Source organism: Pelodiscus sinensis, chromosome 7 (assembly GCF_052426305.1).
Source record: "Pelodiscus sinensis isolate ZL-2025 chromosome 7, ASM5242630v1, whole genome shotgun sequence".
NCBI classification, from domain to species: Eukaryota; Metazoa; Chordata; order Testudines; family Trionychidae; genus Pelodiscus; species Pelodiscus sinensis.
In genome coordinates, this window is record NC_143058.1 from 36,400,267 (window position 1) to 36,422,647 (window position 22,381).

General features: G+C 40.5%; 1 protein-coding gene across 1 annotated transcript in view; it reads right to left on the minus strand.

Annotated features, from left to right (window-relative positions):
- DPP4 (dipeptidyl peptidase 4) overlaps window positions 1-22,381 on the minus strand; it is a 76,188-nt gene that overhangs the window by 23,282 nt on the left and 30,525 nt on the right. Inside the window, exons 10-18 of the mRNA XM_006114841.5 lie at window positions 21,402-21,505; window positions 16,761-16,896; window positions 16,559-16,603; window positions 13,596-13,700; window positions 13,440-13,507; window positions 9,012-9,065; window positions 8,336-8,460; window positions 6,699-6,746; window positions 1,955-2,053 (exon numbers count right to left, since the gene is read on the minus strand). Coding sequence (XP_006114903.3) covers window positions 1,955-2,053; window positions 6,699-6,746; window positions 8,336-8,460; window positions 9,012-9,065; window positions 13,440-13,507; window positions 13,596-13,700; window positions 16,559-16,603; window positions 16,761-16,896; window positions 21,402-21,505 — 784 coding nt within the window. The remainder of the gene's footprint in view (window positions 1-1,954; window positions 2,054-6,698; window positions 6,747-8,335; window positions 8,461-9,011; window positions 9,066-13,439; window positions 13,508-13,595; window positions 13,701-16,558; window positions 16,604-16,760; window positions 16,897-21,401; window positions 21,506-22,381) is intronic.

Consider the following 22,381-nt stretch of genomic DNA (forward strand, 5'->3'; position numbering starts at 1 on the left):
AGACAGAAACACAAAGATAAAGGAGAGTTATAATATTAATGAGCTAACAGAAGGAGGGAGGTATCAAAAAGTGATGTTCGTAAAACCTGATTCCCATAAGAATGTTCATTTTGTTGAACAGTGTAAACCTGTATCACAAGAAACAGATAGGGGTTACAATAGAGCAACTGTGCTTTGGAACTAGGGATGCCAACCCTCCTGGATTGGTTGGGAGTCTCCTGGAATTGATCTCCCCATGGCTACTGAAACCAATCCACAAGATTTTAATAGATTGCTAAAAGTATGGTTGGTGACGCAGTAGGGCCAAAGCTCTGCATGACTTCCAGAAATAACCACTATATCCCTCTGGCTCCTAGGTATAGGGAGGGCAAAGGGGGTTTATATGATGCCCTCACCCTGAGTGCTGACTCCGCAGCTCCCACTGGACAGGAATCATAGCTAGGGCACTGTCTGCAGGCAAGAGCACCACACAGAGCCAGCTGGCCACCCCCAAGCCTTGGAGCTAGACCTGCTGGTTGCTTGTGGGCCATCTGAGGTAAGTACCTTTTAGCCCACACTCTTCCTCTCCTTCCAAACACCAACCTCTGCCCCAGCACTGAGCCCCCTTCTGGACCCAAGCTCAATCCCAGACCCCAAACCCCAGAGCCCTCCTGCACCCCCCAGACCTCTTCCTGGACCGCAATCCCCTGTCCCATGCTCCTTGATATGACACAAATCCAAACCAGAAAGATTTAGTGACAAATTCACCTAGTGGATAATTTAACCCCATATCTAACATCCGTAATAACCACTTATAAACAAATTCTTTAAGCATTAACTCATTGTTATTTTATTCAGAAAGTTCTGAATTGGTGGAGAGCATACATACTTTTGAGCATGTGAGTTATTCCCACTGATTTCAATGGAACTAGTCACATGTTGGAAGTTACACATATGCTTGCTTACTTGTTTTGCTGACTTGGGGACCTTAATAAAACAAGATTTCCAGAAGTTTAGATTCTGCATCTATTTTTAAAGAATCATAGTACCATTCCACCATGATCTTTGTCTTTGAAGACAAGCCAGCCACATTAAGGGTGTGTCTAAATTACACCCCTCTGCCCACAGTGGGATGTAGATTAGGCACATCGCTATTGCAAATGAAGTGGGGATTTAAATATCCTGCGCTTCATTTTAATAGAAATGGCCACCGCTTTTTGCCATCGCTGCACTTTGCTGGCAAAAAGTAGCAGTCTAGATGGGGATCAGTCAACAGGGAAAGCCTTTTCCAACCAATCCCTTATGACTTGTGCAACAAGGTTTACAGGATCGGTCGGAAAAGACTTTCCTTGTCGACTGATCCCCGTCTACACTGCCGCTTTTTGCCAGCAAAGTGCCGCGTTAGCAAAAAGTGGCGGCCATTTCTATTCAAATGAAGCACAGGATATTTAAATCCCCACTTCATTTGCATTAGCAATGTGCCTAATCTACATCCCTCTGTCGGTAGAGGGGTGTAATTTAGATACACCCTAAATTTGCCTTGAAATTGCCATAAGAAATTACCATAAGCAAGTAATCTCTTCAAACCAAATACAATTCTACAAGGACCTTTCTGGCATTACAACACTTTTATCCTTTAGATTTGCCTTTTCTACCCACCATATATATTATCAACTAAAACAGCAGTTACCCACAATGTCACCATGAAGAAAGTACATGGATGTAGACTCTACAAAAGAAAATTGTCAAGGATAGTAGCTGATTTGATTACATTTGATCTCAACCAGTGCTGCCATTTCACTGTTTACTATTTCTCTCTCTCTCAACTAAAAGTTTTAGAAACCAAATAAAGACAACCTTAGTCTGCAGTTAAAATATATTTAATAAAGTTTCTAGACAAGGATTTTCCAAGATTTTAAAAATATATTACATCTTTCCTAAAATGGTGAAGAATTAAAAGATATTTTTAACTTACTGTATCCATTCAGACTAATGGTATCAATTCTTTTGGAAGGCATTTGAATGTTCTTCAAAGTACTATTCAAATCTGTGTTGTTTTCCAGAGTTCTGTTAACTAAACAAGAAGGTGGACAACAAAGGATGATTTTTTAATTTAAATTAAATACCTTTTTCCTTTTTAAAAACTTGTTGAAAATCAAATCTGAAATGATAATCTACATTAAGACCAACATTTACTATACTCTATTAAAATCATTTAAATAAATACAAATATGCTGCATCATTCATAGAATATTAGAATTCTAGGGCTGGAAGAGACCTCAAGAAGTCATCAAGTCCAGCCTACTACCCAAAGCAGGACCAATCCCAACAAAATCAATGCAGCCAGGGTTTTGTCAAGCTGAGACTTAAAAACCTCTAGGGATGGAGATTCCACCACCTCCTTAGGTAACCCATTGTAGTGCTTCATCACTCTCCTGGAAAAATCATTTTTCCTAATATCCAACCTAGACAGCTCCCTCTGTAACTTGAGACCATTGCTCCTTGTTCTGCCATCCATCACTACTGAGATCAGCCTCTCTCTGTCCTCTTTGGAACCTTCCTTCAGGAAGTTGAAGGCTGCTATCAAATCCCCCCTCACTCTTCTCTTCTGCAAATTAAATAAGTCCAAATCGCTTAGCCTCTCCTTATAGATCACGTGCTCCAGTCCCCTAATCATTTTGGCTGCCCTCCGCTGCACCCTTTCATATGCATCCACATTCTTTCTATAGTGGGGCCCTCTTCAAATATTAAAAGTTCCAATTGCTGGTTTTTCTTACTTATATACACAATTGGGAAAACATTTCAATTTTTTTAGATTAACTCAATTAAAACATAAATATTTAATGCATTACATGGCAGTCTTTTCAATAGAGCAAATGCTGATATTTCTATATTTCTAAATGTAAGCACTTTTGGTTTCTATTGTTCAGAAGAATTTTTGCTTTTATTATTTCTGGTGTCAGTTTAACTAGCAGACAATATTGTCATGCCTCCCCGTGCCTTATGAAAGTTAGTTTATGAATATGAATATGCATAACTTAGAAGATGTTTTATGCAAAACAGGTCATCTAACATGTCAGTTTTACAGTTACAATCTGCTGAATGTGTATATCCTATTTTTATGCATGTGTCATTCTTGTATGTGAAGTTAAAAATATGAAGTTTGGATCTGTTTATAATTCTAAATGTGCTAATGAAAGCCATTACTGATACCCCGTAAACTTAATGACTCAGCACTTAAACCAGTGACTTGTGAGTAGTCTAGTTTGCCCTATAAGCCCAAACTGTGATCGGTCCTAGAAAGACATATGACCGTGCCTCCTGATACTGGAATTCCTCTTAAAACTGTATTTGTCCTTGGGAATGGGGAGGGTGCCAAACAAAGGATTTACACACTTGGGGAAGTCTATTAAGCAATAGGAAGCAATCAGCCCTTGTCTTCAACTATCTTTGGCAAACTGGCTGGCCCCCCTAAAAAATCCCTGAAGAATTCTGAAAAGCTGTAGACACAAGCCAAAGTAAGGATTAACTCTGACTTGAAGTTCTTTACCTGAGATAAGAACAGCTGCGCAGGGTAAGAATTTGCATTTAACAAATTGAATGGATTAGAACTAGCTAAGTGTATTTTGATTTAGTAATTTACTGTGACCTGACTGTTTTCACTTGCAACCATTTAAATCCTACTTTTTGTACTTAATAGAACAGGGGTGAGCAATAATTTTTGAAGAGGGGCTACTTCACACATTTCTGAAGTCATTGCGGACTGCCCTGGAAAGGGTGGGGCCTCATGTGGAAGGAGAGGGGTCAGGAGACTTCCCATGCTCCCCTGCCCACAGATCCCAATTTGCCTGGGGGTGGGGGAGCATGTGAAGTTGTTGCTCCTGCCTCCCTGATGCCTACAGAGAACTGCCAGCTGTTTTGAACAGTTGGCAGTTCCACTGCTAGGGGCACACGGTGCCTAGAGTGAAGGAAACATTGCACGCTCTCCTCCCGCCCAAGCCATTCAGGGCCAGAGGACATGGTAGTGCTCAAAGTCTCTCACCCCTGCCTCCTCCCTGCCAGGGGTGTGCACTGCCTAGAGGGAACCACCAGCAGTTTTGAACAGTTCCCTCTGTTGCCACATGCCCCAGGTGGCGGGGAGAAGACTTCGTATGCTCCCCTGTCTCCAGGTCTCGATTGTCCTGGGGGCAAGGGAGTGACAAGGTGGCCATGAGCTGAATCAACCAGCTTGGTGGGCCAGATCCAGCCTGCGGAGGTGGTCTTGCCCACCCCTGTAATAAAAACACTTGTTTATTATCAAGCCCAGTGTAAATACCTGTTACCTGTGGGTGGGGGAGTGGAGCAACCACTGTGCATTTTTTTTCATTGATAAAGTGGTCTGACCATTTGAGCTTTCACTGTATAAAACTTTTACACAGGGTAAGATAGATTTTTGGGGAGTTTTGGTCTCTTTGGGGTTGGTTTCCCTTAGAGCTGAGTCCTCCCAGAGCTGAACTGGTTCAGTGTCTGTGTTGCTCTGTGTGGGGAGGGACAGTAACCTGGGATGATCAGAGGATCTGCTCCAACAGGACAGGATGGAGCCCTAGAGAGTAGGCAGGCAGGTGTCAGTGACACGATCAGCACACTGGGGGACAACTTCAAGGGGACTTCCATGATTCACCCCTTCACAAATATGCTCTTTATTTGGACTAGTTCATTCAAAGTTGAGAAACTGATTGGGCAGTGAGGAGAAAAAGCAGGAGAGCTTATTTTCCTTTCCTAATCCATGGATAAAAAGCAGGTGAGAGAGGATGAGATTTATTATTGCTCTAAAGCCTTGAAGCATAAGGGCCCAGATTTTCAAAGGTACCTAAAGATGCAGAGGGATGTACAGAGCTAGATTCACAAGTAGGACTTCAGTGCCTACCATTTTAAACACCTAAATCCAAATTTTAGATCCATATACCCCCTGCTCAGCTGCTACCTAACTGTGGAGAACCTAAATTTCCACTGATTAAGTCCCCTAGGCAGTGGAAGGATACTGTAAATTTCTGCCACTGGAGAAGCTACGTCAGTCATGAAACCATTGCACAATTTGGTGCCTAACTCACACCTAAGCCTTGGTTGAAGTCACAAGCTAGATATTTCCCACCTATCTCAACTGAAGGAGCTGATCTAATAGATGTGCTCAGAACCCATCTTAAAGCCTATCTATGAATTGGACCATGCACAAAATACAGCCAAAATATGAAACGCTAACCCAGTGGTCAGAGCATTCATTCTGGGTATGAGAGACCTGACCTTGATTTCTCATTCTGCCTCATGCAGCAATGCCCTAGCTGCTGGCTCATGCAAGCTCTGGGATAGACCTCAAACTCTCCTGTTGAAGCTGTTCCCTAATGTCTAACAAAATATCCACCAGAGCAGGAACTGAAACCTAGGTCCTCCACCTCTCAGGTGAATGTCCATTTCCAAACTACTGGGCTACAGAGTCAGAGACCCATGCTTGCTCCCTCTCTGGTCCCCATGATGACTCTGTTTCTCCTTGAGAAACTGACAGACCTGTGTTAGACACCCAACTCCATGCAGGGCGCTCAGCTTTGAATCCCAAGCAAAGAGAAGGACTTCCATATAGCCCAGATTTAGCCATCTAGTTCCCTCTGAGGGCAAGGATTAGGGCTCACCCCACTCAATGGCATTGACAGATAGTTCTCCACTATGCTTGCTTGCTTCTGTGAATCTCATTCTTAGGCACCTAACTTTCCCCATGCATTGTACAGAGAGCCTGGCTACCTAACTCAGAGCTGTGAATTCCACCCACTGGCAGGGCACCTAAATGTCAGGCACCACAAAGTTTAATATAGACCTCCCTTTATGAATCTAGCCCCAAAGCACCTAAGTGCAACACACAACTCCCATTGAACTCAATGGACACTGGGTGTGAATATGCTTTTGAAAATCCCAGTAGGTAGCTATCTTCATCTTTGGGCACCTAACTACCTTTAAAAACCTGGCTTTGAAAACCTGTAAATTTCTTGCTTCTGTTAATATGTGCTTTGTTTAATAAATCAGTTTGAAATGCAAAACAGTTTCATAAACTTGCTTTTTTGTTCCTTATGTATCCAACACATTTAAGATCGTTTTATTTACAAAAAACAATTTATCAGGACTTGTTTTGTACACTAATTTCTATCCAAATATATCTTGGCACAAAACCTGAGTATAACTTTACCTAGCAACCAAGAAATTCATCATTCACTATTTTTTAGCAAATTAAAAATGTGAAAAATTAGGAATCCAAACAAAACTTTGAGCTACAAAATTGCTTACTAACTATATATATAATGTTTGCTCTTGGTTAGCAAAAAGAGGCATTAAATTCGCTATTGTTAGTTACAAATCAACATGATTTAATGGCCTACCAACCAATGAGAATTAACTTTTCTTTAGGAAAACAACTAAAAATTTAAAAAAGAGTAAAATGTATTATTTAAAACAAGTTATCTTGATTATTGGTTTAAATCACTGATGAAAATGAATACACCTTGTTAAACAGCAGCAGAAATAAATGACAAGTCTGACTGAATTCCAATGAATTTTATTTCAGTCTACTGGAAAAAACTTAGAGTTACAAAGGACATGAAAGCTGTCAAAAGTGAAAATACCCTAAAACTAAAGGATACCCAATATCTACTACACTTGAACCTGTACTGCAAAAGAAAATAGAGAAGATCAAATACCTTTATCATCACTACTTCTGAACAGCATAGAAGTGGGTAGGCCTGGACCTGTTGACACAACCAAGCAAGATCAGTGTTTTAGCTGAATGCCTTCTTAAACATGATCCTGTAATACTAATTAGGGGAGTGTCAGTCCCAAAATACAGGACTATGTAGCACTTTAAAGACTAACAAGATGGTTTATTAGATGATGAGCTTTCGTGGGCCAGACCCACTTCCTCAGATCAAATAGTTATTTAAAACAAGTTCAGTTCAGAGGATTCCCTTTCAAATCTGCACTTGAAAGGGAATCCTTTGAACTGTCATTCATGCTAAAATTCGACACTCACCGCGGGGGCTCAACAAAGACACCAACTACCTTATCCATTACCAAGATAGCTTCCCCAATTATCACCTCTAATACCATTAGCTCACAGACATTTACCTTCCTTCTCCCCCTCCCCCCCGCATTCCCCTTCTGTTCTGAAATGTGATTTGTCCTTTTCATATGTGTTCATTTTTTTAATTGTATCCTTTGGTATATATGGTTGTGACTATTTTCTTCCACTATTTGATCTGAGGAAGTGAGTCTGGCCCACGAAAGCTCATCATCTAATAAACCATCTTGTTAGTCTTTAAAGTGTTACATAGTCCTGTATTTTGTTTCAGCTACACCAGACTAACACGGCTACATTTCTATCACTAGTCCCAAAATGTTCAGTTTGGGTAAATCCCTGAATTTTCGGATGATTATCTAAGCCTGATAAGGACACAGAGAATCTCCCCAAAGGCTCTCCACAGAAGCCCCAGGCTCCCCCTTGCATGTTTGAGAGAGGTGAAGTGTGAAAGCATAAGATTTCATCACCGTAAAACAATGTGCAGTTCAAAACTCAGAGGTGTTTCAGATTCATCCCTATAACTTTCCAGCACGCATGTAGGTTGGTGACTCAGGAGGTGAGATGAGTTCAGAGTGTCACTAAATATTTCTTGGGAGTCTTTGTAATAGGCTGACCATCTCTCCCCTAATATTACTCCCGCTAAACAAGGATTTTGCTTCCCTAAAAAGCATATCACTGGCCTTGCTGGCAAAGGAGTGTCCAAGTCCTTTGACAATATACAGCTCTTCATAGCAGTATCTTCCCTCCCAGAGAAATAAAAAAGTCTATGGAATTCTGCCACTGATTCTTTTGGACCACCAGTCATCAAAGAAGGCAAGAAACTATTTTCCACACTACGACCCTGAAGTGAATGTCGCCTCTACGATGTTTTCAAGGGGGCTGGTAATAGCGCATTCTTCATGATGAGCCATCAGCACTGGCTCATGCCACTGACCCTAGTCTGTTGCCCTTCTGAGCACACAGCAAGCTGCATCTGTTTGCACAGGCTGCTTCAGAGATGGGGATTGTTAGACCTACATGGAGGAGGGGAAGTGTACGTTTTGTTAGGGAGTGAGTTCTGCTGAATATTGTGATATAAATTTGTGTGACGGGTGCTTAGAGTCTTGGGTAGGCAGCCCTGTTAAATACTGCATAAATCCAAAGAAATACCAGTGAAAACATATCATTGTTCTTTAGCATGTACCAAAGATATCACTGGTTGAATTCCTCCTAATTCAATACTGAGTCACATTCATAGCTATTAGTGTGGGTCATACTCACCATAACAATTCAGCAGATAATACTTTGCATCACTGCTGAAGGATGCAGAATAATATCGACATCTGTCCTTGTCCCAATCACAGCTCACACATTTAGGTGTAGTTGGACTGTTTCCAACTGACACTCTGCAAAGTGATGGAAAGTTTCATTTCAAAGGTAAATGACATTTCTGAAAATGTTCATTCAGTCACCACATTTGTCAGGTGACTAAACAATGCCAGATGGAATCTGTGTCTTTTACAGAGACATATCTCTGTACAAACCATGCATAAGCACTTCTGTAGAACAGAGCCCCCTTGTAACAATGCATTTCACATTATTATGGGTTTTCCTTACAAACATGCCACTGTATACAGTGCTAAGATCCAGTCCTAACAGCAAAAGTCCAGTTGATGTTAATGGCAGCACAAACAGAAACTAAAAGGCAATGCTGCAACTTACATCATAATCAAAACTCTAAAATACCAATATTATAATGAGCATTTTCATCTTCTAAATAAATACTTCCATTTTCTGAAACATGTCTTATTTAACAGCTTGTTTTCCTAAAATATTTTAATGAACTTTCTCACATAGGATCAATGGACTTTGAATATCTTAATCACTACTATACTTGTGTACAATTTTCATTATATTCCCTCCATGCCTAAATTAGGAAATGTAATACGCTTCATACTTATAAAGGTTTCTTCCTCCTGGCTTTCCATCAAATTCATTACTGATGTAGTATCTATAAAACAAAGAGACTGGTTGAAATAAGTGATTTATAGTGTATTTACACAAGGTTAAATGATCATTTAGATATTGCTTAATCACATTTTTCTGCATCTAATTTTTATTTAGAGAAGTTAACAGACCTCTGCTTAATATAGGTAAATATATGAGCTATCCTGTGGTGCTCATATTTATATCTAGCCAAAATAGCCTTCCATTATTTTATGTATTTTACATCAAAGTTGCCAAACTCAAGTAATTTGTTACCTGCAGTAGCATTTGCAAAGACTAATGCAAACTGAGGGGAAGCAGTGGGAAGGCAGACCCTGAACTAGAGCGCAAACCCTGTCTTTGGGCACTGTAGCTGAAAGGAGTATTATACGCCCTTGTAAGCCCACACTACCCCTCTAAACAGGTGGAAATTTGTCTGGCCAAATGAAGGGAACAGTTCTTTATGGCTGGGAGGCAGGGGAGAGAGGCAAACTGCTGATAAAGGGGACAAGGCACCAGTGTGTTAACCCTGACGCATCTGTTGAGAACCAGATCGGTGGAAAAGTTTAAAAGGGGCAGCCTTTTACCTTCAGCAGGCTGAGGAGGCACCTGCCTTCCATCTCCTCTGGGTGATGAAATATCAGATTTGGTCAAGATAAGAGGAGCTGGGAAGGAATTTTTCTCTTACTACTAGATTGGCCTAGGTGGGGTTGGATTTTATTTGCTCTCCACACAGGGGGTTCAGAGTGGCTTTGTTCCTGCATGGCATGAGAGCTGTATGGTAGGTTGTATGTTTCAACTCTTAAGTGTGGAGCAGAAGTCCAGTGCATGGCCAGTGGCCAGATACATGGCCTAGAAAATGACTTAAAAAAAAGGTGTTCATTAAAGGAATGGAGTGGAGGGAAAGGAGGTGTTAGGACTTCTATGATTGATACCTCAAGGAGCCGGTCCCCTTTCTCATAGCCCAACTTAACCTTCCTAGGAGAGGGAGGTATGAATGGTAACATCCCAATTAATGGATTGGCTGGGGTGAACCTGGATGGGAAAAAAGGGGGAACTGATGGAACCCACCTGGCTAATTATGTAATGAAGATAAGGTTTCCTGTATTGCACACTTATCTGTTGGATAGTCTCAGACATTTAATAATAACGTTACAGCCTGATTAAAACCATATAAAATATCTCCTGTCCTTCCTTTGGTATAGCTGAACAATAACCCTCCCATCATGGTTGGTGCCAGGAAAAAAATCAGGTAAGGCTGGCCTCTTTCACAGATTTTATTGAGTTCCAGGATTGCTGCTGAGGGACAGAAGAGATTCCTTCACAAATGTCATTAAGTCCTGGCTTGCATTTTTCATGTTATTGTCTGTCTGACACAGAGGTCACACTAAATGCTGCCACCGAGCATCTGAGTGCAAGACAGAAACACTACACAGAAATAACTAAATTGTGTCTTTATAGCTGGGATTGCGTATCAAAGGAACAAGCATAATCCCAAAAGCTAAGGGTTGTGATGTTCCAAGACTGGAGGTCAACCTTCTTAAATAGCAAACACTAGCAGAGCAGATTACCAAACAGCAAAGAGAACAACTGAAAATATGGTGATCACATTGAGACATGTCATGGTAAAGCCTAAGTCAGTTCAGAAAAGTTTACATAGAAGCAGAAAAAAACTCTGTATGGTTTGATTATTTTTTTGCCAATATTTTAAATTATGGAACAGAATCTGGGGTGTGCTGGTGCAGGGCTTGGTACATATGATGACATAGAGCTGTCCACCCATCCCGGAGGCAGCTGGGGGACAATTTGCCCTCTGCTGCAACTTAAAGCAGCCTCAGCATTAGCCAGTCTCTATTTGTCTTTAGGAGCTGTTGTGACAGCTCTGGCCATGTCTACTCCAGCACTTCTCTTATGCTGAGGAGGTGGCAGTATACGAATTATGCTGGTTTTCACCAGCTAGGAGCTCCCTTTTTCCGTTGCCTTCACTCAGGATACCATAGCACGCTGCAACATGGAGCCGGAGCTGTCCCTGGGCACTCTAGTGCTTCTCGTGGACACGTTGCTGCAAGCCTGGCTGAACTTTCTGCAGGCTACATTCCAGGAGGTCCATCAGGGGGCTGTCAGTATCCAGGAGACCCTGGAGAAGAGCTTCCACCCTGAGGAGCACTAAGAGCCTCCCTGGTGTGCCCCACTGGGGGCTTGTGCCTTATTCCTCCCTCCTTCCACTTACCCCTCCCTAACCCCCCTTCCTGATGTCAAATAAAAACACATTTTTTGCCAAAAACGAACTCTTTATTGACCAAAACTAGGGTGGGAATGAGGGTGGAAGAGGAGAGGGAGAAACCTGGGAGGATGGAGCTGGAAGGGGGAGGCAAGGTGAGGAAGGGGTCAGGGTTGGGAGTCTTGCCAGACCAACTTGATTTTCATGCAAACCTGCTCCTGGGTTCGCATGTGGCCTTTGGTGGCCAGGCTGGCAGCTTTCCTGCCATAGATGGCTGCGTTCCTCTGTCTAGTGTGGAGATCATGGACATTGGGGGCATCCCACCAAACCTGAGTATGGTCCACCCTGATCTCCGCCCTGGACCAGGAAGGCTCCCACCTTCTACGGTCCCTGGCAGGCTCCTGGGAGCTGGCAGACTACTCCTGGGATGCAGTGGAGGGCTGGCTGCCAGTGGCTTGCTGGCTCATGTTTTGGGGCCACGGAGTCGGGGCAGTGACTGCTGGCTCTGGGCCGGCAGGCTTGGAGCTGGCACAGACACTGTGACCAGAGTCTTCCTCTTTAAGGGCTCCGGAACTGTGGGGAGGGAGAAGAATTTTCCTGGTTTGGCCCAGAGTGGCCACCAGGGGAAACTGGGAAGGCTGGAGGCCCCCTATTTCAGAATACGCATCTACACAGCGCTTATTCCGAATTAGCTAATTCAAGTTAGGCATTATTCCTCGGAGAATGAAGTTTAACTAACTCGAATTAAGCACCCTGCTATTTCAAATTTAATTTGAAATAGCGGTTTGCTTGTGTAGATGCTATGGAAGTTAATTCAGACTAACGGCTGTTATTCCAAATTCACTTTGATGTGTAGACATACACAATTTGGGAAAACTTCTTTCCTACTTGCTCATCTCCAGTAGGTAACTTTACAAAGATGTGCACATTAGAGGAGCTGTTATTGCACCTGAATTTATAAAAAGGCACTAGCTGCAAGAAATCAATGTGCAAAAAGCGTCACATCCTATGAAAGAAGCCATTAGCCATTACAAACAGCCATGAGCTAGAGACTATGATAAAAACATATGCAGGACTGTATGGGTTAAACTGTTCGGGACACCATCAGGGGGTTGTTAGTTGGGCTGTTACAAGTAAGAGCAACTTGAGACGCTTCAATGTTCTTGCTCTTTATTCTATATAGTGGTCACAAAGCAAGTGACTGAACAGGATTTTACATTATGTAGTTTTACTCTGTTTTACATTGATAACTAAGTATATTTGTTATAACAGTTACCTTATTTATTGTGTTTGACAAACACATGCTCTCTCTTTTAAATCCAATTCTCCTCTTACCATACTCCTTTATCTCTACTGACTAAAATGGAATTGTACTTAATTTACAACACTATGAAGTAAGTGGTAAAGAATGCATCATTCTTCACTTGAATTTTAACAATACTTAAGGGGACAGCTGTCCTCTGAAATACATTCTAAATATTTTTTACAGAAGAAAACATTCAAAATAAGCTGGGACCTCTAAAAAGAGCATTTCTGAATTTAATGTGAGACTGAAACAAAATGAGAATTTTTCTGAAACCAAGTAAGAAAATTGCCCCTGGCATAACTTCTTTTCGAATCAGAAGGCTTAAGCTTTAAATATTCCCAAGATAGTCAAGCAGAAAAAAAACAAAAGTAGAACAGCCTCTGCATCCTCTGCCCCCATACAATTTCTGGTCTGCATCTGAAGAAAGGGCATGATGTTTCACAGACACTGTAATATCTTTTAACAATACATTGTAGGAAAAGCCTACAGTCAAATATGTAGAGCAGTATACACGTGTGTACATGTATCTCAAAGATAAGAAAACACTGCAAAGTTCAGAACTGTCTAGAATAAAAATATTTTCGAACTCTACACACATTTGCATCCAGAGATTTGGGTTGAGAATTGTGTGAGAGTTTGCATGTACATATGTACGCACACCTGAATCAATCCTTTATGTTCCACTAAATGTTATTGACTAACCCCCCCCCCCCATGAAGACAAGAGCCTCCCTTCCATTCACAAGGAGTAGATTTCAAAAGGACTGAGGCACATAAAGGTACAGATAGATGCCTAGCAGGTTCTCCAACAGCCACTAACCTGTACTATGTTGTAAAGACTTACTATTAAATTGATTTTCTTACAATACTCACATAAAGTCACTGGTTACAGCTTCTATACTGATGACTTCCCATTTTCCATTTGTAATAGGTTTTCTGCTCTAAAAACAAAGGGAGGCAAAAGGTAAATTCCATGGCGGTCTAAAGAAATGTCAATCAGCAATGACTGTCCTAGGAGTTATTACTCACCCCGCTGCCATTAATATAGTGGATGTGTTTGTAGCCCTCTGTATTGCTTAGAATTTTATAGTAGCCAACATTATCAGGTGCAAAGTAAGGGTCAGAAGGCTGAAACTGGAAAAACACAACAAACCTTTTAAAGCAGATGATAGAAACCGAAGAACAAAATGTTAACCTTTAGTTTTGGGGATTCCCGCAACATCTGAATTCACAGTTTCTTAACATGCACGTCATGTATCTTAGTAAACATATCGCACAATGCTGTGTCAGTTCAGGGGGGGGAAATCTATTTTCATTAGGTGTGTGAAACCTATAGCAACCATCTTTAGAAGTAAATATAGCCAACATGTTGCATTTGTTTCTTCAGCAACAGAATTTCCGGTGCACTAGCAACCTGCCACCCACCAGCTTCCACCTCCCCTTCAGATGTAAGGATTTCAGGTTTACTATTTCCCTGTCACTTTATAATATCGTGGCGTACGTGTTACTGCTAATTGCTAAATGTAACATTTGAGGGGGCTTGCATGTTTATGAATTTGGGCACATTTCATTAACATGTCTCCTATCTTCTGCAAGCTTTTCAATTGAAAAATGGCTTCGTTTTCCAATGAAAACAAGCTATGTCTCAAGGGCAAATGGTCCAATTTTGTGTGGAAGTGGCTTTACAATTCAAAACAACCTAAAGCTGGCACTTGTATTTTTATGTTGTCACTGAGGAAAAAACCATTCAACAAAAACAGACCTGACCCAAAGCACATTTAAATCAACAGGAGTCTTTCCATTGACTCCTGAGGGCTTTGGGTTAGACTCTGTATGTTAAATATAGAAATAATCAAGCAAGCAAACAAACATCAAACCTGAAAAGCATGAAATTGCTCCCAGTGAAATAACAGTAAATTTCTATAGTGTATTACACACTCAAAACAATAACCACTTCTCACAATCACCCACAACATCCTACTGTTCTTTTTTTATATATGGGGAAACAGATTGATAAAGTGACATGTCTAAGGCCATTCAGTAAGTCAGTAGTATAAACTGGGATTAGCACTCAAGGTCATTTCTCTGTACAGTACTGCCTGCTTGGCAATATTTTTATACAAAACTACATGGACTGTATTTCACTAGTTTTTCAAAGGCCTATTTAAAACTGAAATCTTATTTCAGCTAAATGTGATTCTCCTTTATCTTATCTGGCAAGGGCTTACATTCCGAGGCTACCCACAGTTGGTTCCTAGGCCATGATCAATATAGAGACCGTGATGTACTGTGTGATCTTGAATTCACTATACTTTTTCCCTCTGGTTAGTAAAAATTACAATACTGCCCAGCTCATGCAGAATGCTTTTCATCAGTACATCTCAAAGCACTTGACAAAAAGAGGTAATTAAAAAGAGGTCACTAATCAGCCAATGTCATTTTATCCTGGGCTGGATGAGATTATAGGTAAAATCTGCCTATATGGAGATTTTGTGCATGGCAAGCCAGAGTGTCAGTCTATAGGGCTCTGGCCTACCACTTACTGGCTACATCTAGACTGCAAAGCTCTTTTGAAAAAGAGCATCTAGACTACAACCAGTACTTTTGAAAAGCAAGGCCCTTTTTCGAAAGAGAGCATCCAGGCAGTCTGTGCATCCTCACATCCATTTCACTTGGCCAGTCACTGCACAGTAGGGTGGAGTTCTGTAGACTGTCACTGTGGCTTGTTGTGAAATTAAAATACCTTCTTTTCTCTCTCTCTCTCTCTCTCTCTCTCTCTCTCTCTCCTGACTCTTTTTTAAAAATCCTGCTAGTTTAATGGCACAAAGACTCATGATTTTGCCCAACAGTTTACACCAACTGTCTGATTGTAGAGCCTTTGCTGTATAGAAGCAAAATGTGTCAGCATTAAAGCTTTCCTTTTCATATCAAATCTGACAGCAGGTGGGATGATCTCTCATAGTTGTACTGGGGATGATTTCATCCCTGCTGTTTCCTCCCTCACTGTGTTTAATTTTTGCTTTCTGACTTTAAAGTGAATTTGTGACTAAAACAGAGTCAATGTGTGGAGAGTGCAGGCGTGGAGAGCATATTCTGTGTTCTCATCAGAAATTCTGAAACACATTTCTCCCTCGAATCTGATCTTTTGGGTCTAGCCTTCACTTCCTCCAGATAGTAGTTCAACAGGTGCCTACTCTCTACCACTTGGCATTCTGTCCCCCTGCAATGTGGAAAATGGCAGTTAGATAGAGTTCTAATCAGCAGAGCTGTGAGAAAAATTTCATCTAGTTGGTTAAAACAAAAAGTGAGCAAGACTTTGCTGTTCTTGTGGTTTGGGGGATTTTGTTTTAAGAGCAAAAAGGGATAAATGTGAATGAAGTGATGTCGTATTTTGTTATGCTAAAGACCCACTTTCCAAACCAGTGCAGAAACAACAGGGGAGATTCTTTTAGTGCATTTTGGCTCCTTCATGCCACACTAATAGTGCAAAGCTTTGGCAGGAGAGTGGTCAGGTCCAGCTAACTGAGCATTCCACTAGTGTCAAGGACTTCTCAGCTGGCAGAGTGAATACCTACCTCTTGCACAATCTCACTCTGTAGGCAATAACTCAGAGACAAAGGGGGAACTGACAGAAGCACACAGCTCTGGCTATCTCTAGCCACTGTGCAGTTCCAGAGAACTGTTGCCCACTGACATGCATTAAACAACCCCTAGATCAATCAAACTATACTGGAGGCAGAGTTATAAGCTAAATTCAGAAAGTTTAGAGTTACAAAACCCATAAAATTGAAATGAGTGGGTTATGTACAACTCCGATTGAGATCTATTGATTTTGCCACATGTGTGCAGTTAGCCATTGTCCAAGGTAAGTTATGGATCAGGTGTGGGTAGCATACCATTAGAAATATAAGACATCCATAATTAAATGTAAGAAAATCTTTTTTAATTGGTGCATTATATGACATGTTGTAATCTAGTAACTGAATACTCACTGTGCCAATCCAGCCAGTTTTACTTTCTTCTGTATGTTGTTTGTCCTGAGGAAAAAACAAACAAAGCTCTACTAGCATGATAGTATATATTTCACATAGTAGTCTGTATCACACAAATATGTCTGAATAATTTTTTTCCCTCCATCCCACTCTTGACTCTTATTTTTTAAGTCATTTGATTATTAAGCTCCATCTTCCATACCTTTGGACACTGCCAAGTTCCATTGTCTCTCATAAAGTCACAGACTGCGAGGACTGAAAAATTCTGAATCCTTCTGAGCCACTGCAGACAGATCCTTTCATCAGTTACCCATGTTACAACACTCAAATAGTGATCCCTGGAAATAACAAATGCTATTAGATGCTTTAGCATCTTGCATACATTGCTTTTCTCTATATGCGTGTTCAACAGTTCACTGAATTCTACTGATTCAGGTCTTACACTTTAAGCTGCAGTTGCATTCAATTGCATTTTCAGTTGCATTCAATGCTACAGATCTCAGTAACCCATTGCAATGCTTGATGTCTATTAAAGAACGAGCTAGAGTTTGTGTGTGTGTCAGTGTCCTATAAGAATTATACTTAAATGTTGACAGAGACATTCATGGATGAAATCAGAACTGCTCAACAATATATCCAAAGCCCTATACTATGGACAGTTAGAGGGGACTCTAATTCAAATGGTATGGGTCTGTGATTCTGAAGTTTTATCCCACAGTCTCCATGAAGTTCTGACGTCATGGAGTGTAGTGAAGTGACAACCTGGAATCCTTGGTTAACCAGATATAATGGAGATTTTTGTAGATGGTCCTATGCAATTCCTAAGAGGGATCTATTATTCTACTGTTTTGGTTTGATATTGCTAGTAGTCCTGTGCTTGCTACGCGGGGCTTGAGCATACTAACATCACATTTTACTACTCAAGTGCTTTGTCTTCACTGAGAGTTTTTCCAGCAGAATATATGCTAATGAGGGACTCATTAGCATAAATCACTACATTATTAGCATATTTTTTGCCATTTCGTTTTGCGCAAGGAGTTTTTGTGCAAAAAGAAGCAGCGTGGACGGAGTTTTTTTGCACAAAAAAATGCCATTTTGTGCAAGATCCTTATGCCTCTCGAGGACAGGCATAAGAATCTTGCACAAAACAGGGGGGTTGTGAAAAAAACCCACCCACACTGCTTCTTTTTGTGCAAAAACCCCTTGCACAAAAAAAAGCAGAAAATATGCTGAGTCCCTCATTAGCATATTTTCTGCCAGAAAAACTCGCAGTGAAGACGTAGCCAAGTAGTTCCATCTCCAGAACATCATCCAGCTGATAACTTTACAAGAAAGATGTCACATCAAAAAGAAAAGCTTTCATTGTTTGCACTCTATATGCACGAGCTCCTTTCTTTATTATAACAAAAGGCAGCACCTGCAGAATGCAGTGGTTCTCGTTCCCAATTGTGGTCTGTTACTCTTGTGTGAAAAAGGAGAACAGGAGGTTATGGCCTCCCATTATGACAGGGGTAATTAATTACTGCAGGCTTTGCAAACTGATCTAATGAAATATCTTCACAAGACTTTGCTCTTAGCTCTACAACTGACATGTTAGTCAAAGTTCATGTTTCCTCTCTCTCCTTCCCTTACCAATCAGCTGACAAAGGTGGGAGGTTCTAAGGTGAAATTAATTGTTTATGAGACTATAAAAATGCCCTCAATGCAAAAAAACAAAACAAGAAAACAAAAAATCCAAAAAAACCCTTGCCTTTATTGTTTACTTCAACTACAAGAGCTATATTTTATCAGATATGCCACTTAGTTTTATGCTCTGATTATTTTTTGGTGAATTTCTGGTTACAATATAGGGTTTTTTCCATGCACGCATAAGCCAAGTTTACACAGCATTATTATTTGGAATAACTAACATTATTCAGAAACAACAAAGTGCACATCTATACTACAAAACTTTATTTTGAAATAATGTCAAACTGGAGGACTTCTTACTCCGATCCATGGTAACCATCATTTCACGAGGAGTAAGGGAAGTTGAAGGAAGAGTATTCTTCCTTCAACTTCCTGCTGTGTAGACAGCGCCAAAAGCCGAATTAAGCTATTTCAACTTCACCTACGTAATTAACATAGCTCAAGTTGTGTATCTTAATTTGACTTTAGCCCTGCTGTGTATATGTTTTGTTTTTTTAAACTGAGAAAGTCAACAATTCTGCAGGAAAATTTGAATGGAAAATAAGGCAATTAAAAAATGAAAAAACAATCATAATTTTTTCAGAGACTTTTTGCAGCTTTTTTAATGACCATATTTTACAAACAATAGGAAGGTTAGAGTGTACCTCTTCTTTTCAGGAATTTTTACATTCGAGGAGTCAATTTTGATGTGATTAATTCAAACTATAGGGGTTCCAGACAGTGCAAAAATGTGGTATTTAACTTCCTTGTTTTCTCCCTGGAAAGAGTACTTTTGCAATCCTGTGCCATAGTGCATTCCCCACTCTGCAACTTTCTTATTTCCAACACTGGTACACACTGATAGTCTCACAGGGCAAAATCCATCCCTGTGCACAGACCTGGGCATTAGTTGCTTCTCAGTTAACCATCCCACATGAACACTCAGCACTACATGGATTTAAGTAGGATTTGAATGATACATGTGCTTTATGCTGGCCTTCAGCAAATTCACAAATTTTACCAGAATTTTAAATGGAAAAAAAGTTGCCATTTCAAGCATTTTGGCAGCTGACTTAGAAATGGTTGGAGTGCCTCTCGGGATAAACACTACAATTAAAGAGAAATTCCTAAATCATGGGGTCGAGACCCATTCAAGACATGAAAAGGAGACATTGTTTTCATTGAGCACAACAGGCATACTCATAGAGGGCAAGGACCCCCACAATATGTGTGTAAGGCTAATGCAGTAGCTTCTGAAAAGGGGCACAGGTCTCCTGATAGTGCTCGGGGTCCAGACATAAGAGGACATATACATTTGTAAGACTAGCTTCAAGCATAGTGACGTGGCTGTGCTTCTTGGGAGTGCTCAGTAGCACTGCATAGGCAAATGAGTGCAGACATGATGTCTCCTGGAACTCCCTCTAAGCATCCCTCAATCTTGCCAGCCCTCTATGTAGGGTTGTACTTAATGCCAGAATTTAGCCATAAGATGGTAACATGTTACCTTTCTTTTGACAACAATGCCAAACAACCTGCCTGCATCCCCTTCTCTAGCCCCAGCTGGCAGTCAATTTACAATGGGAACAAATGTATCTTTTTAAATCAGGGAAAACTTGAGACAAAGCTACACAATAGTATGTGGTTACTTTTTCCTCAGCAGTGAGAATGTTTTCGATTCAGTCCCCAGCATGAACACTCACGTTGCCTTACATTACATCATTTCCCCCACAGATCAGCTTCTGCTTATTAAAGTTTGCTATCATGTAATTCTTTCAGGTAAGTTGGAGTTGAGCATGAGGAAAGATGTTTATAACAGCATCAAGTGCTTCCTACATCTTGACTTACAAATGATGGTTGAATATAAGTGTTACATGTATCGTATTTGATCCTAAGCAGAATCAGACTTTTGTATTCTTGTAAATTCTGGGCCTGATCTACTATTGTGTTAGCCCAGATTTGTATAATGTCATACCAAAATAAAACTACAGAAACTCCAGTAGGAAAATCAGACCCTGTATTAAGCTAGGAAGTTGTGTGCATGTTATTGTTCTGAGCCAAACATGGTACAGTATTGCTCTGCTTGTTGCTAGTGAAATAAAAGAAGATTTTGCTAAAGCAGAAATCTATTAAAAACTAAACTGAAAACAGATGTTTATTTACACTTCTGTCTAGAAAACTTCAAGATCTGGCTAGCATCATGAATATTTTGTGGAATTGTAGGGCTATGATAGAATATATGAACAATATATTAATGCAAACAAATACAGTATATGAGGTTGGATATATCCTTTAATCACTGATACACTGTGGACTGGACTGGGATGGAATGAGATATTCTCTGTATTCTGGCTATAGTGAATTGATAACATGGCAGAAGATGCTGTCTTATAGCCCCAGGGCTTTGCTTTTTCTAAAGATTATCACATTTTTCTGTGTGATACAGCATGTACTGTATCTCATTGTCTCTAAATTCTCATTGCAAACATAAAACACATACACTTAGTAAGTCTGCAGTATTGTGGAAACAGGAGACTTTAGACACACAAATTTTGCATGTAAAGTTAAATACATTTGCTTGCTCTTTTCAGAATACTCAAATTTATGTCAAGTAGCACTTTGTCAGTGGTGTTTTGAGAAATAAAACTTTTCATTTACTTTCTGAATTACTGGCTTCCATAATAATATTTCCAAGAAAAAGACACATTTTAAAGTTTAATCAGAGAAATTTTGCTGTTACCTCACAATCTGAGTATTGCTTTAAAATGAGCCAATGAAAACACAGAGGAATCTTCTCCCAGTGAAATCAGATACAGTGAATCTTCATTTGCAGTGAAACATAGCTACAATTCTGAATTATTTATCAGTGCATTGTAATGTGCAAATTCAATTCCACGTATAGTCAATTGCTGCTCAAAGTAAAGCTGTTCTGTGAAATGATTTCACTGTAAGTAGGATCCACTGCATGTGATGAGCCAATAACATGTCATACTCTGAGCACAAGAAATCTGGAATATGCCACCACCTTTAAATAATTTTTAGAAGGAATAATCTCTACATGGGGTTTACACAGTAAATCCTGTTCCTCTCTGAGCAGTGTGATAATATAACCCAGTGATATATGATAGTAATCTAGGGCATTTACAGAGAAAACCATCATATTATTAAAACTACTTACCCTGATATTATGCTAGCTGGTGCAATAATTTCACTGGTATTCACAGTGGAAGGAGATTGGGTATTCACAACAAATAATTTTACAGTAGGATTTGTAGCTCCCGCCTAAAGAAAGAAAGAAATGTTTCACATTATTTCTGAAGACAGTAAATACTTTCGAAGTGAAAACAACTCTTGAAATTAGAGAAGATAGAAAAGAAATTGTAAAGTGCAGCAGCAATGAGACATGTAGGTTAGACTGTATGGAGAAACACAATTCTGTTCAGATTGTGGGCAAATACACTTAGGTTTTTTATGAAGAAATTAGTCACATAATTCTAGTAAAAACATACCTCTTCATTTATAAAAACAAACATCCATCATCACATTTGATACACTGTGACTTCATTTACTATATTTGCTAACATACCATAACTTCTGCCAGTGGGTAGGGCTTATTGCTCTCCAACAATGGGTTACCTTCAACCCACTACTAAGGGGGAGGGAAGACCTTTTTTGAGGCGGGGGCCGCTGACCCACAGAATAATCAGTTGGGGGGCCACACACAAGTGAGAAGCAAGAAACAAACACTCCTCACTGATGTGGCCCCCTGAAACTGAGAAAGACACTCTGCACATTCACCTCACACATCAGAGCCTAGGGGGGCCCAGACTAGTAGCTTTTGTGTGCTCCAGCTCTGCAGGAGGACAGCGGGGGATGGAGCACCAGTGCATGCTCCCCAATGCTTGCAGGGAGCCCTCGTGAAATGAGGCGTAATGGTAGTTCGAACTAGGAAGCCTAGTTCGAACTACCTAGTTCGTGCCCCGTGTAGCCGCGCTGCACGGGGTTCGAACCAGCGGGGTTTTAAAAATGGCGACTCCCCGCTTATGCAAATGAAGCCCGGGAAATTCAAATCCCGGGCTTCATTTGCAAGTGCGGTATGCCTACATTACCCTCCTAGTTCAAACTAGGAGGGTAGTGTAGACATACCCAAAAAGACAT